This window comes from Hyperolius riggenbachi, chromosome 1 (genome assembly GCF_040937935.1).
Source record: "Hyperolius riggenbachi isolate aHypRig1 chromosome 1, aHypRig1.pri, whole genome shotgun sequence".
Lineage (NCBI taxonomy): Eukaryota > Metazoa > Chordata > Amphibia > Anura > Hyperoliidae > Hyperolius > Hyperolius riggenbachi.
Window position 1 is genome coordinate 214,240,428 of NC_090646.1, and position 12,227 is coordinate 214,252,654.

A 12,227-nucleotide genomic window follows, 5' to 3' on the forward strand; every position below is an offset into this window, starting at 1 on the left:
ACAATGTAATAGGCTAGGAGTATTGTGAGTTAACATTCTAAAAAGTTTCACAAATAAGAATGTCAAATTAAAATTGTCTCTCAGGACACCAGAAGAAAAATCTGCTTGAGCAGTGGTTGAATATACTGTACACATTTTGCATAATAATTTGTGAAAATGTGTTGTAAGTGAACAACTAGCATGTTCTTTAAGTGAACCTCCAGACTAAAAATCTACTCAGCAGCACTGAAAAGGCTTGGTGTTTCTTTAACAGTTTCACAGCATCAGAACTTTGTGTTTCTTACCCAAGCCTCATTTTTAGCTGCCCAGAAGCTAAGCTCCACCCCATCAAAGAAATCTGCCCGGGCATTTTCCCCTGATGCTGTGCAAAGCATGATGGGATTTCTGATGTTGTTATTCTCGTTGCCTAGCGCGTGCAGCTGGGAGGAGTGATCAGGACACAGGACAGTTGGAACTGTGTCTCATGCTCCCTGTCACCTCCCTTCAGCCAAAAAGATGGCTGCTCGCATGAAATCACAAACATTTGCCTGTTCTTTTAAAACAGGGTGGGTAAAAGATTATATTACCTATTTTATTTATTTATTAATTGTATTTATAAAGCGCCAACATATTACGCAGCACTGAACATTAATTTAGGTTACAGACAATATTTAGGGGAGACATACAGCAATATGACAATACAGGAATACAAGAAAACCAGATCACACACCATAGTATGAGTACCAGGTAATGCTTAGTCAGTCACTGGATGGAGCATGGAGATTAGGCAAGTTAGGTTCACTCAGATGCATAGCATGGGTTCACAGTAATGGAGGTGCAAGATCAGGTAGGGACACAAAAGGAGGAGGACCCTGCCCAAAGGCTTACAATCTAGAGGGAGAGGTAAGGACACGAATGGTAGGGGACCAGAGTTCAGCTGTAGGTTTAGAGCACTTGTGAGGGGTAGTAGGCCAGAGTGAAAAGGTGAGTTTTGAGGGCTTTCTTGAAGATGTTGGAGGAGGGGGCTGCCCTAATGGGTGGAGGTAGGGAGTTCCATAGTGTTGGAGCAGCTCTTGAGAAGTCCTGGAGGCGTGCTTGGGACTGGGTGATGCGGGGGGCGGTTAGGCAAAGTTCATTGGAAGAGCAGAGTGAGCGGCTAGGTGTGTACCTCTGAGTAAGATCGGAAATGTAGGTTGTACAGGTTTTGTGGACAGATTTGTAGGTCAGACACAGTATCTTGAATCTGATTCTGGACTGGATAGGAAGCCAGTGGAGAGATTCTAGGAGGGGATCTGCCGTGGTGGAGCGATGGGAGCAGTGGATAATTCTGGCTGCCGCATTCATGATGGACTGCAGTGGGGCTGTTCGGGTCATAGGGAGACCAGACAGCAGGGCATTGCAGTAGTCAAGGCGGGAAATTATGAGGGCATGGATGAGGAGTTTGGTGGTGGCAGAGGTCAGGAAAGGGCGAATCTTACAGATGTTACGAAGGTGGAAGTTGCAGGACTTTGTGAGATTTTGGATGTGGGAAGTGAAGGAGAGTGCGGAGACCAGGGTGACACCCAGACAGCAGGCTTGAGAGGTAGGGCGAATGGTAGTGTGGTTAACAGTGACATGCACATCTTGGTGGTTCGTGGATGGCCAGAGTGGGAAGATCGTAAATTCTGTTTTGTCTAGATTTAGTTTCAGGAACCTAACGGACATCCAGGAGGAGATGGCTGATATGCAGCTGGAGAACTTGTCCATGGTAGTGGTGGATATGTCAGGGGCGTGGAGGTAGATCTGGGTGTCATCTGCATACAGATGATAGTTAAAACCCATGGAGGAGATAACCTTGCCAATGGAGGATGTGTATAGGGTGAACAGTAGGGGGCCAAGGACCGAACCTTGAGGGACTCCCACCGAGAGGTGGTTGGGGGTGGACGAGGACTCATTGAAGGCGGTCGTGAAGGAGCGGTTGGAGAGGTAGGATGAAAGCCAGGACAGGGCGAGATCGTGAATGCCCAAGGACTGGAGGGACTGGAGGAGTAGGGGATGATCTACTGTGTCAGAAGCTGCTGACAGGTCAAGGAGGAGGAGAATGGAGTATTTACCTTCAGCTTTAGCTAAGGCAAGGTCATTGACCACTTTGGTGAGAGCCGTTTCGGTTGAGTGGGCAGGCCGAAATCCAGATTGGAGTGGGTCTAGCAGTGAGTTGGCATTGAGGTACTGGGTCAGGCGTTTGTGAACCAGACGCTCAAGGAGTTTTGAGGCAAAGGGGAGGAGGGAGATAGGACGGTAGTTGGAGGGTAGTGAGGGGTCGAGTGAGGGTTTCTTGAGCAGGGGTAGTACAGTGGCCTGCTTGAAGTCTGAGGGGAAGGTGCCTGTGGATAGGAAGATAGTTAACATAACTAATGTAACTTAATGAAAGTATGTTTGTTTAGGCTGAAGTTCCTCTTTAAGTTAAGAATGATTGAAGTGAAAGGAAACATTTGACTTAGAACTTAAATAAACATAATGTAATAAAAAAAAAAAATAAACAGCCTAGGTTATACTTTGCTGGAAGGTCATAGTTACATGCCAGTATACAGCTATGTATTAGTAGACGAAGTGATGGTGAAACCAAGATAATTAACATAAAAGTGGGTAGACTGAATAATTTACTACATTTTACTTTGGTGCCTCTTTAACAATGGTTATGGATACGGGTAGATAAGAAGGGTTTAGGTTAAAAGACAATAAGGAGCATTAGCTGACAATAATGATGACTATTAGGTATTAAAGGACCACTATCGCCAACAAAGTGGCAGTTAAAATCTGACAGAACCGACAGGTTTTGGGCCAGTCCATCTCCTCATGGGGGATTCGCATGTTTTTTTTTCATCAGCATTTCCTGAACAGCAGTTTAACTGCCAAAATAGTAAGATACCAGCCAGCCTCCCAAATCACTTGCACACTCTCAGTTACACTTTACAACTGCTGTTCAGGAAATGCTGTTGAAAACAAAGAAAATCCTGAGAATCCCCCATGAGGAGATGGACTTGCCCAAAACCTGTTGGTTCTGTCAGATTTTAACTGCCTACTTTTTTCTTGCAATAGTGGTCCTTTAATAAGCTCAGTTAGACTTGGGTGATAACTAGGGTAAAGGTTAGGGGTCAATGTAGAAGGTTATGGTTCGAGGATAAGGGAAGGTTAATCTTATTAGCAAGAGTTTTAAAATTAAAGTTAGAATTAGGAGCTGAAAATGTGGGTTAAAGTTAAGCAATAATAAGAGCTGGGAACAGAAAATGAGAATTAAGGTTAGACGACAATAAGAAGGAATAAGGTTAGCCAGAAAACCCATTGAAACCCGCACTAAAAAGGCCTTGTGCTGAAAATGGCAGATTTCTGCTGTCATGGGATCCAAGCCTAAACCAGAAAGTAAAATAAGGTATATGCACTAAAAAGTTTAGTACATCAGGCCTAGATTCGCTGTGCCTATGGGCTTCCTGAGGTGTAAGAATGACCGTTTCCTTCATGTTAGTCACTCCCATACCAAATAATCTATGAGGGGAAACACAAGAATGGTGCAAGACCATATGCCTGTCTGCCTCCCACTGCTTCACTCTGTTTCCCAAACCTACAAAAAATAAGCAGCAGCACACGCTTCTAAGATCCAAACATACTCAAAGATGGTTAAGCAGTCAGAATAGGATTGTAGAAATTGTGTTGGCACATAAAAGTAACGTCCTTCATTGGGCTTCATTGCCTTTAACCACCCTGGCGTTCAGTTTCCCCAGGATTTCCGTGCAAAAAGTGTTTCAACTAATTTCCAATAATTTGCAACCATTTTTTTTGCAACCAATTTTTTTTTAATATTAAATTTAATACAGATTATTGTATTGAATTCAATTTAAAAAAAAAAAAGTGTTTTCTGCAAGATGTTGATGACGCTGTGTGACCCTGGTGTCATCAACGCCGATCAACGGGGGACATGTGATCGCTGAGGAAGAAGCAAAATCCGCCAAGGGACATGGAAGAAGACACTGGGGAAGCTATCAGAGGTACGCGACGAGGGATCAGCATGCCAATGGTGAGTATAAGACCCAGATGTATAGGTAGAAGATGTGCAGCCAGGTATAGTTAGCCAGATGTGCAGCCAGGTATAGTTAGCCAAGTATAGTTAGCCAGGTATATAGTGAGCCAGGTGTTTAGCCAGGTATATAGTGAGCCAGGTGTTTAGCCAGGTATATAGTGAGCCAGGTATTTAGCCAGGTATATAGTGAGCCAGATGTTTAGCCAGGTATATAGTGAGCCAGGTGTTTAGCCAGGTATATAGTGAGCCAGATGTTTAGCCAGGTATATAGTGAGCCAGGTGTTTAGCCAGATTTATAGGTAGCCAGATGTCCCCCTCCCGATCCCCCCCCCCCCCCTCAGCACGCTGTGGGTAGCGATCTGTGCTACCCACAGTGTGCAGAACAAGCATCCAGCCACCCTAGGGAATCCCTGGGCAGCCAGCGGGGCAGAGAATGTGCGGGGGATCCCCCTTGTATGTGGAGGCTGTGCTGGCGGGGGATCCCCTTCTGTGCGGGCGGGGGGAACCCCTTTATATGGTGGCTGTTGCGGGCAGGGGATCCCCCTCTGTGCGGGCGGGGGGATCCCCCTTCTATTGTGGCTGTTGCGGGCGGGGGATCCCCCTCTGTGCGGGTGGGGGATCCCCCTTCTATTGTGGCTGTTGCGGGCGGCCTATCCACCTCCTCCCCCTCCCTCCTGATGTCCCCCCTCCCGATCTCCTCCCCCCTCCTCTCTAAGCCCATTGAGTAAATAGATTTACTCACCCGAGGGCTTTCTCCAGCGACGGCAGCAGCACTTCCTCCTCCATCTCCGAAGTCTCGTTCTCTGTACAGTTACATTACGAGACTTGGTGACGTCACCAAGCCTCGTAATGTAACTGTACAGAGACCGGGACTTCGGAGATGGAGGAGGAAGTGCTGCTGCCGTCGCTGGAGAAAGCCCTCGGGTGAGTAAATCTATTTACTCAATGGGCTTAGAGAGGGGGGCGGGGGGAGGAGATCGGGAGGGGGGACATCAGGAGGGAGGGGGAGGAGGGGGATAGGCCGCCTGCAACAGCCACAATAGAAGGGGGATCCCCCCACCCGCACAGAGGGGGATCCCCCGCCCGCAACAGCCACAATAGAAGGGGGATCCCCCACCCGCACAGAGGGGGATCCCCCGCCCGCAACAGCCACAATAGAAGGGGGATCCCCCCGCCCGCACAGAGGGGGATCCCCTGCCCGCAACAGCCACCATATAAAGGGGTTCCCCCCGCCCGCACAGAGGGGGATCCCCCGCCAGCACAGCCTCCACATACAAGGGGGATCCCCCGCACATTCTCTGCCCCGCTGGCTGCCCAGGGATTCCCTAGGGTGGCTGGATGCTTGTTCTGCACGCTGTGGGTAGCACAGATCGCTACCCACAGCGTGCAGTCAGGCATCCAGCCATCCTGGGGAATCCCTCTGATAAGAAAAAAATGCAGCCGGCGGGGCAGAGAAACAGGAAATCTCCCTGTCGGCATGGACGAGCTCAGCTCGTCATTAACGTTTTTTGCAAGTTTTTGCTGGACGAACTCAGCTCGTCCATACCGCCAGGGAGGCTACAAGCAAATGTTATGTTGGCCATTTAAATATGCATAAGTAACATTCTAATGGTTTGTGTAGCTCCACATATTTTCTGCCCATGTAATACTACAGTGCTGTGTAATGACGAGTGACAATGTAAAAGCCCAGAGATATTAATTTTGCCCTATAATTTCTGCACAGATATGGCCCAGAGCATTCATATTAAACGGATGCCTTACAGATCATCTGAGATACGGTTTCCACTTATGACTTTGCCATGTGCAAAATAGAACCTAGTGCTTCAATAACTGTTTATGATGCGTGAAATCAGCAGTCTGAGGACCACAAGAGGTATTTGATTTTTGCATTCAAACTATGTCAAATTTGTTGTAAAAAATTTAAATAAAACCATACATTTTAGGAACCTAAGCTACAGTATCTTACTTGCTGTTATGGAAATAATAAGCTAATCTAATATTCCGTCCTGTGAAACAGAAAAATAGTGGAAATCACAATAATATTTCTAGTTAAATAAAACTTCAAAAGCATATACAAGGTTTTACTATGACTCATCGCAGCACAAGTAGGCCTTGGACCCACTGAGTGTGCTTTGTAACGCTCTTGCTAATGTAAGGCTATCGGCGATTTTATAAAACTCACATCCCTCAAGTGGGATCACACACATAGCAGTACATTAGCAAGAGCTTTTCAAATCACAAGTGCTCAGAAAAGCACTGCTAGTGGGTCCCAGGCCGAAAGCAGATTTTAACCTCTTCCAGACCTTGATTATTGAAATCTATGCCCTAATTTGATCCTGTTATACCTGCCAGGGCATAGATTTAAATCATCGCGCCGCACGCTCCTGCCGATCGCATCGCTCTTTTTGCACCGCAGAGCTGTGTGAGACGGTCAGGATCCAATTTCCTGACCCTGTCATCACTGTAAGCCAATCCCTTGGTTTACATTGATGGACAGCATCAGGAGCCTGACTGGTTTACAAAGCTATGTTGTCATAGGGATGGCAGGGAGAGAGGCCTGTGGGGATGGAGGAGTAGCGTGACAGGCGGGAGCGCGAGGCGACGTTCTTTGGTACCAGCAGCCGCTGGTCCTTAAAAGGGGGAAGACACTGCTGGTACATAAGTGGTTAAAGGACATTCCTCTGATCCAGAGGCTTCCCAAATCCACTTACAACCCACTGTTCCAGTGCAAGATTTCTCTTAACCTCCCTAGCGCTATTGACGGATGTACATGTCCATACAAAACATGCTGTGAACAGTATTCATGTACATACACGTCAATACTCTCCTGCACTGTAAACTAGACAGGAAAAAAAGGTAATGAAAATTAATTGAATCACTTTTTGCAAAGAAATCCTGAGGAAATTGAACCCCAGGGAGGTTAACCTACTGTATATTCCGGCGTATAAGACCACCACCAAACTTTTCCAGTTAAAATATAGAGTTTGGGATATACTCGCTGTATAAGACTACTCCTCTTCCAACGTACACCAAATAAAAATTAAAAAAAACATATACTGGTGCTATGTATGAACAGATACTGGTGCTGTACTGTATGTGGTACCCAGTATATAGGCGATTGACTGGTTGGATTTGTCAACTCTCCCTCTCTCTAAGGGGATTGGTCAGCTTTCCTTGTCTACCTGTTTATCAGAGCAGTATGGAAGAATAGATTGCGCTGTGCCCATAAAACACGCCTCTTTCACCCTTCTGTCCCACCCTTGTATCCTATTTACCTCCTTCTCTGCCTCTGCCTCATATCTCGCAAATGTGCGCCTGCGCCGCTTCACTACAGTCCTCAGCAGCAAGATCTGAGAGTCGGTGACAGGATAGGGCGTATCACCCGGCATCAATGACAGCCAGCGTATAGGATGACCCCTGACTTTTAAGAAGATTTTAGATTTGAAGAGTAGTCTTATACGCCAGAAAATACAGTATTTGTCGAAAACCTGTTAAATAAGTTTCTTCTGGCCACACTCCCAGCTGTGAATGCACAAGTAAAGTTCCAGACAGAGCATGCACAAGTAAAGAATCACCAGTAGAATGAAGTGCTGGTGCACAGAGAGAAAAAAAAAAAAAAACAGTGCACAGCTTTGTCCTACTGGTCATGCGTAGATCTTACTTACGCATGCCTAGTCCAGATGGGCTTGGCCAGGTATGAGGCCAGAAGATGGAGGGCCCTGTGCTAAAACAATGAGCTTTATGTGGATTTGGTAAGCTTCTGGACCAAACAGAGGCACACAGCATACACATGTAAAAAAAAGTGCCATAATACAGATAATGGCCTTAATGTGGTACGATTCTCCAAAGCTGGAGCAAGGGGAAAACAAACCTCCCAACAATCTTATGCTGGATTATTTTTTTTTATGTGCTATTAAGTTTGCAACCCTTTTGTGGGTTATCTCAGATCGCAGCAAGGACTGGTAAAAGGCAAGTGAAATAACATTTATGTTATTGTAGACGCCAGAGAAAATGTGAGAAATGCCAAGTAATAAATACAGGTTGTCCTGGATTTACTAACAAAAAAAATAAATAAATAAATAAATAAATAAAAGGTTTTCACTGCAGGAGTGTGAACTGAGATTGCATAAGCACAAGTTCACTAACCTTTCAGAACCATGATTGGACATGTTCTAGAAGATAGTTACAAACGTTTGCTATCTAACAGTAGTGTTTAAAAAAGTAATCCAGTCTGGTTTTATTAGCTCACGTAAGTTCTTCCCTTTTCCCAAGTCAAAATTACACTATCCACAAACCTGAGACTTTTTGAATAACTTCATTGACCTCTTTCATGAAGACTTTCTGTACAAAAACCAGGTGGTTCAAAAGATCAGTGGTTAAATTGTGTTCAAATGAGCCAACCTGTCATTGAAAGGAAAAGCGAGTGTGAGTTTTAAACTGGCAAAGAGCTACAAACACAGTATTTTAAAAATAACAAAAAGGCATGCTTACAATGTATGAATAAATCTGCACCTAAACAGTGATCCACAACACTGCGCTTCAGAAAGAAAATCTTGATCCACTTGTAGCGGATCAGTGTTACCTTTCCAACGTTTAAGATGCTTTCATTTGGAAAGAAGTGCAAAGTGCTATCACTAACAGGGAACAATCACATTTTTTAATCACATGATGCAGAGTGACCAAGGACGTAATAACATCTGCATTATGAAAGGGAGTTGTGATAGTGAGATGAATGGTACCCAGAGGTCACTCCAGGGTTTGAGAGGGGCCTACTCTTGCATCGAGCACAGACTTCTCTTGAAAAAGTTAATGAAATGAACTAAAAGCGATCCTAAGTCATTTTACAGCTTTTCCTTCTGATTACACCGCTTGCCTAGTTTGCCTAGTTACTATGTTGATCTTCTGCCTTTAATTCTTTCTGAATCTCTGATACAAAAAGACGATTGTATGGAAAACGGAACGTTTCTTCACACTAGTGAAGAAACAGACCATTCCATGGGGGATGGGAGGATGTGGGGACGTGAACCTAAGTGGCGGGAGGGTGCAGCAGCCGGGCGGGTGGGTGAACGAGGGTGAACAGGGCCGAAACACATACAAAGGCTGGCGGTAGAGGCTTCCCTCTTCTTCCGCATCATGTGACTACATGACACTCACGTGCTGTGTAATCACAGCGCAAGAAGAGAAAGCCTCTGCCGCTGCTGGAGTGAAAACCAATCCGATCCATCGGTGATCAGATCAGTTTTCACAATCCATTTGCCAATGTGCACAGAGCCATCCGGATCCGGTGAAGCAGAGACCGGATTTACTCACCGGATCTATTTGGCTCAATATTTCTAATGTGAACCGGGCCTTAGGCCATAGTCTGTAGGTATACTGTGGGTGTAGCTAAATTAGGAGTAATATTTTGTTAGCCTTAAAAAAAAAAAAAAAAAAAAAAAAAAAAAGTCTTGTCTAATATTGACTACACTCTTGCTAGCTTTGTACTGCAGCAGTTGACTGCAATTGTGTTACAGTGCTCATGTAATATGAGTGGGGTATTATGGGTAAGCAAAACATGTAAGGGGACTTGGCTATATTCCTTATTGGGAGGTGTGAAAATAGTTGGGTGGGGGTGGGGCATGGCTACACTTAGTTTTATGTCTACTCCAATCCGAGTCTGAATTTAAAATGGAACTGAATCCCAAAGTTGAAGACTGCTTTAAAATATTGGTTATTTTGTGGCAATATGGCATTTTAATACAAATACTGAAACTGGCAAGTTACATATATGTTTACTCAATGCCCATTGGCAGCTCCAACAATAATGCCATAAATACAAGTGAATAGGATTTAAAGATGCATTGTAAAATATTTATTAGGCTCCTCACCTCAGCCACACAACGTAAATAATTTCCTTGAAGGTAGTAGCCCTGCTTGACAGGCAAGTCGTCCATGCTCCAAGCTTGATCTGAATAATTGTCATGCTCTTCCATTATATATTTACCATGCATGGTCACCGGAGGAAGGTTGAGACTAGCTGAGGGGGGAATAGTCGACATATCTGTAGAAGAGACCTTGGAGGTGAACCGCAGCCTGTGATTTGGCAGTTCAAATGTAAATCTTGTTTGTGCACCTGTAATAAATATATATGTCATGTTTAAAATGATAACAAAAGGAACATTTTGTTCACTACTGTACAATTTTCAAGAAGAGAGGAAACTACTGCTAGTACTATAACTTGTAGGGCCAATTTAGTGGATTATTTTATGGCTTGTTAGGAAAATGGAATGGAGATCATCCTATCACATGGACACATGCTGAAATATTCACAATAAAGCAAATTCCTCCATAAAAGATGCTGTTATAACGACTGACTATATTGGGCGGTTTGCCTTCTTTGCAAGATCTCACTGCCATGAAGTATCTCTGAGGATTTCTGCACTAAATTCTATTACATAAAAAATGCCTAATTGGAGTAAAATCATTCACTACAGTGGCCGCAGACACACTTCCAAACAACAACAAATTCAAATTGGAGAAATGGCCATTAAACTTTATAGAACTTGCTCCATTGTAGCCCCTTACACACTCCTAGAAGTTCTGGTTCACCATGAGCCTGCTGGGTTCTCTGTAACTCATGCTATACATGTAACTTTCATTTACACTGGGGATTTTTTGCAATCTAACTGCTTTAGCATGATTGACAGCATCCGACAGCCCTCTGGTTTTAATATACTGTATTAATATTCCAGTGTAACAGTAGAATTGGGCTTCTTCTGTCCCCCATACAGGCACCTTCTCCTAGCAGATATACATTTAATCCTACTCAATGTTCCTGTAAAGTATTAAAATTTCATATTAGATCTACACATGCAAAGAGCTATGTAAAAGTCCCGGCCGCACGTCTATTATCTGTTGTTAGATGTACATTGCAGTTATATATTAGTGTCTCATAGCAGAACTGAAGTTGAAATTTCCATTCTGGTCTAACAGATTGGCCACAGCCACAGTATATGTCTGCTAGGGAAAAAAAAACCAGGAAGGGGGGGGGTTAATAAGATTTAATTTCATTTTCCCCCGGTGCCTGTGACTATGCTACTGTGGCTGTGCTGCAGCAGCTGTGGCTCAGCTCATATTGCCTGGCTGAGAAGGATCTGTGTTGACAAACAAAGCTAAGTTAGGGTAAACAGGTCTCATAAATAACTAGAAAGAGGAAAATAATTATAGAACGTTTGCATAGACTGCAGCGGCTCCTCCTTATATTCAGCCTTGCTAAATGTTACAGAAGTAAAAACACACATAGGAAGCAACTTAATGGCAAGCAGCATGATTTTCAGTGGTAAACTATTCTTCTAATAAGCCCCTGTTAGAACAGGCATATACTGAGAACTACTTGTACTTATACATGATTGCAATTGCACTTCAATACACTGAACAGAAAAGATGAAACCACTGCTGAATGCACTCACTTACCGGTCATCCCATGACTTCTCATTCTCCCCATTTTATACTCTGCTTTAAGAGAAGGTAACAGAGCAGCTCCAATGGCAATGCCATCCAGCATAGCACTGAACTTGAGAACAATTGGCTTCTTTTCAAGGCCTTCTGGGAGTTGAGGGAATACATTGGTTTCAATTGGAGTTTGGTTAACACTTGGCGTTTTTTCAGAAAGTAATGGAGTTGCCACATCCTCTTTTGGCGGGGGCACACTGCGAGAGAAGCAGACATACATGGAAAGAGTTTCACAGTAAACAAAGAAAACAAAATATACAGCAAGTACATGATGCAGAGGAGTCACAGAAAAGGTTTTGCTTGCTGGTCTTTGTTTTGGGGGACATCTAAATTATGGTACTGGTTGTACTGAACTATATATACAGTATGTTGGGTGATAAGGAGTGACACATTTTGTGCATTTCAGCCATCTACCTGGCTTCCTGCTTTTTTTCAAGGGTCTTTTAGACCGGGAACATGAGCGGACCCTTTTCCAACACCAGGAAAATTGCAGTAGGCGTAATGTGTGTTTTCCCGCTGCAGAAAAATACAGACAGTGCTGCTTTTTCTCGTATAATGTGTGCGATTCCCTATTGCCGACAGTCAGCTGCTGTCAGTAGACACTGCAGATTTGTTCACAGAAAATTGCTACCTTTTAAAAAAAAATAATTTCTGTGCAGTATTATGATTTGCAAAAAAAGTAATTGAAGTCATTTTTAAAAAA

At 44.1% G+C, this 12,227-nt stretch overlaps 1 protein-coding gene across 1 annotated transcript in view; it reads right to left on the minus strand.

Moving 5' to 3' along the window:
• BLTP1 (bridge-like lipid transfer protein family member 1) overlaps positions 1-12,227 on the minus strand; it is a 399,009-nt gene that overhangs the window by 112,403 nt on the left and 274,379 nt on the right. The window contains exons 51-53 of the mRNA XM_068280272.1: positions 11,486-11,721; positions 9,901-10,145; positions 8,329-8,434 (exon numbers count right to left, since the gene is read on the minus strand). Of these exons, the coding sequence (XP_068136373.1) occupies positions 8,329-8,434; positions 9,901-10,145; positions 11,486-11,721 (587 nt within the window). The remainder of the gene's footprint in view (positions 1-8,328; positions 8,435-9,900; positions 10,146-11,485; positions 11,722-12,227) is intronic.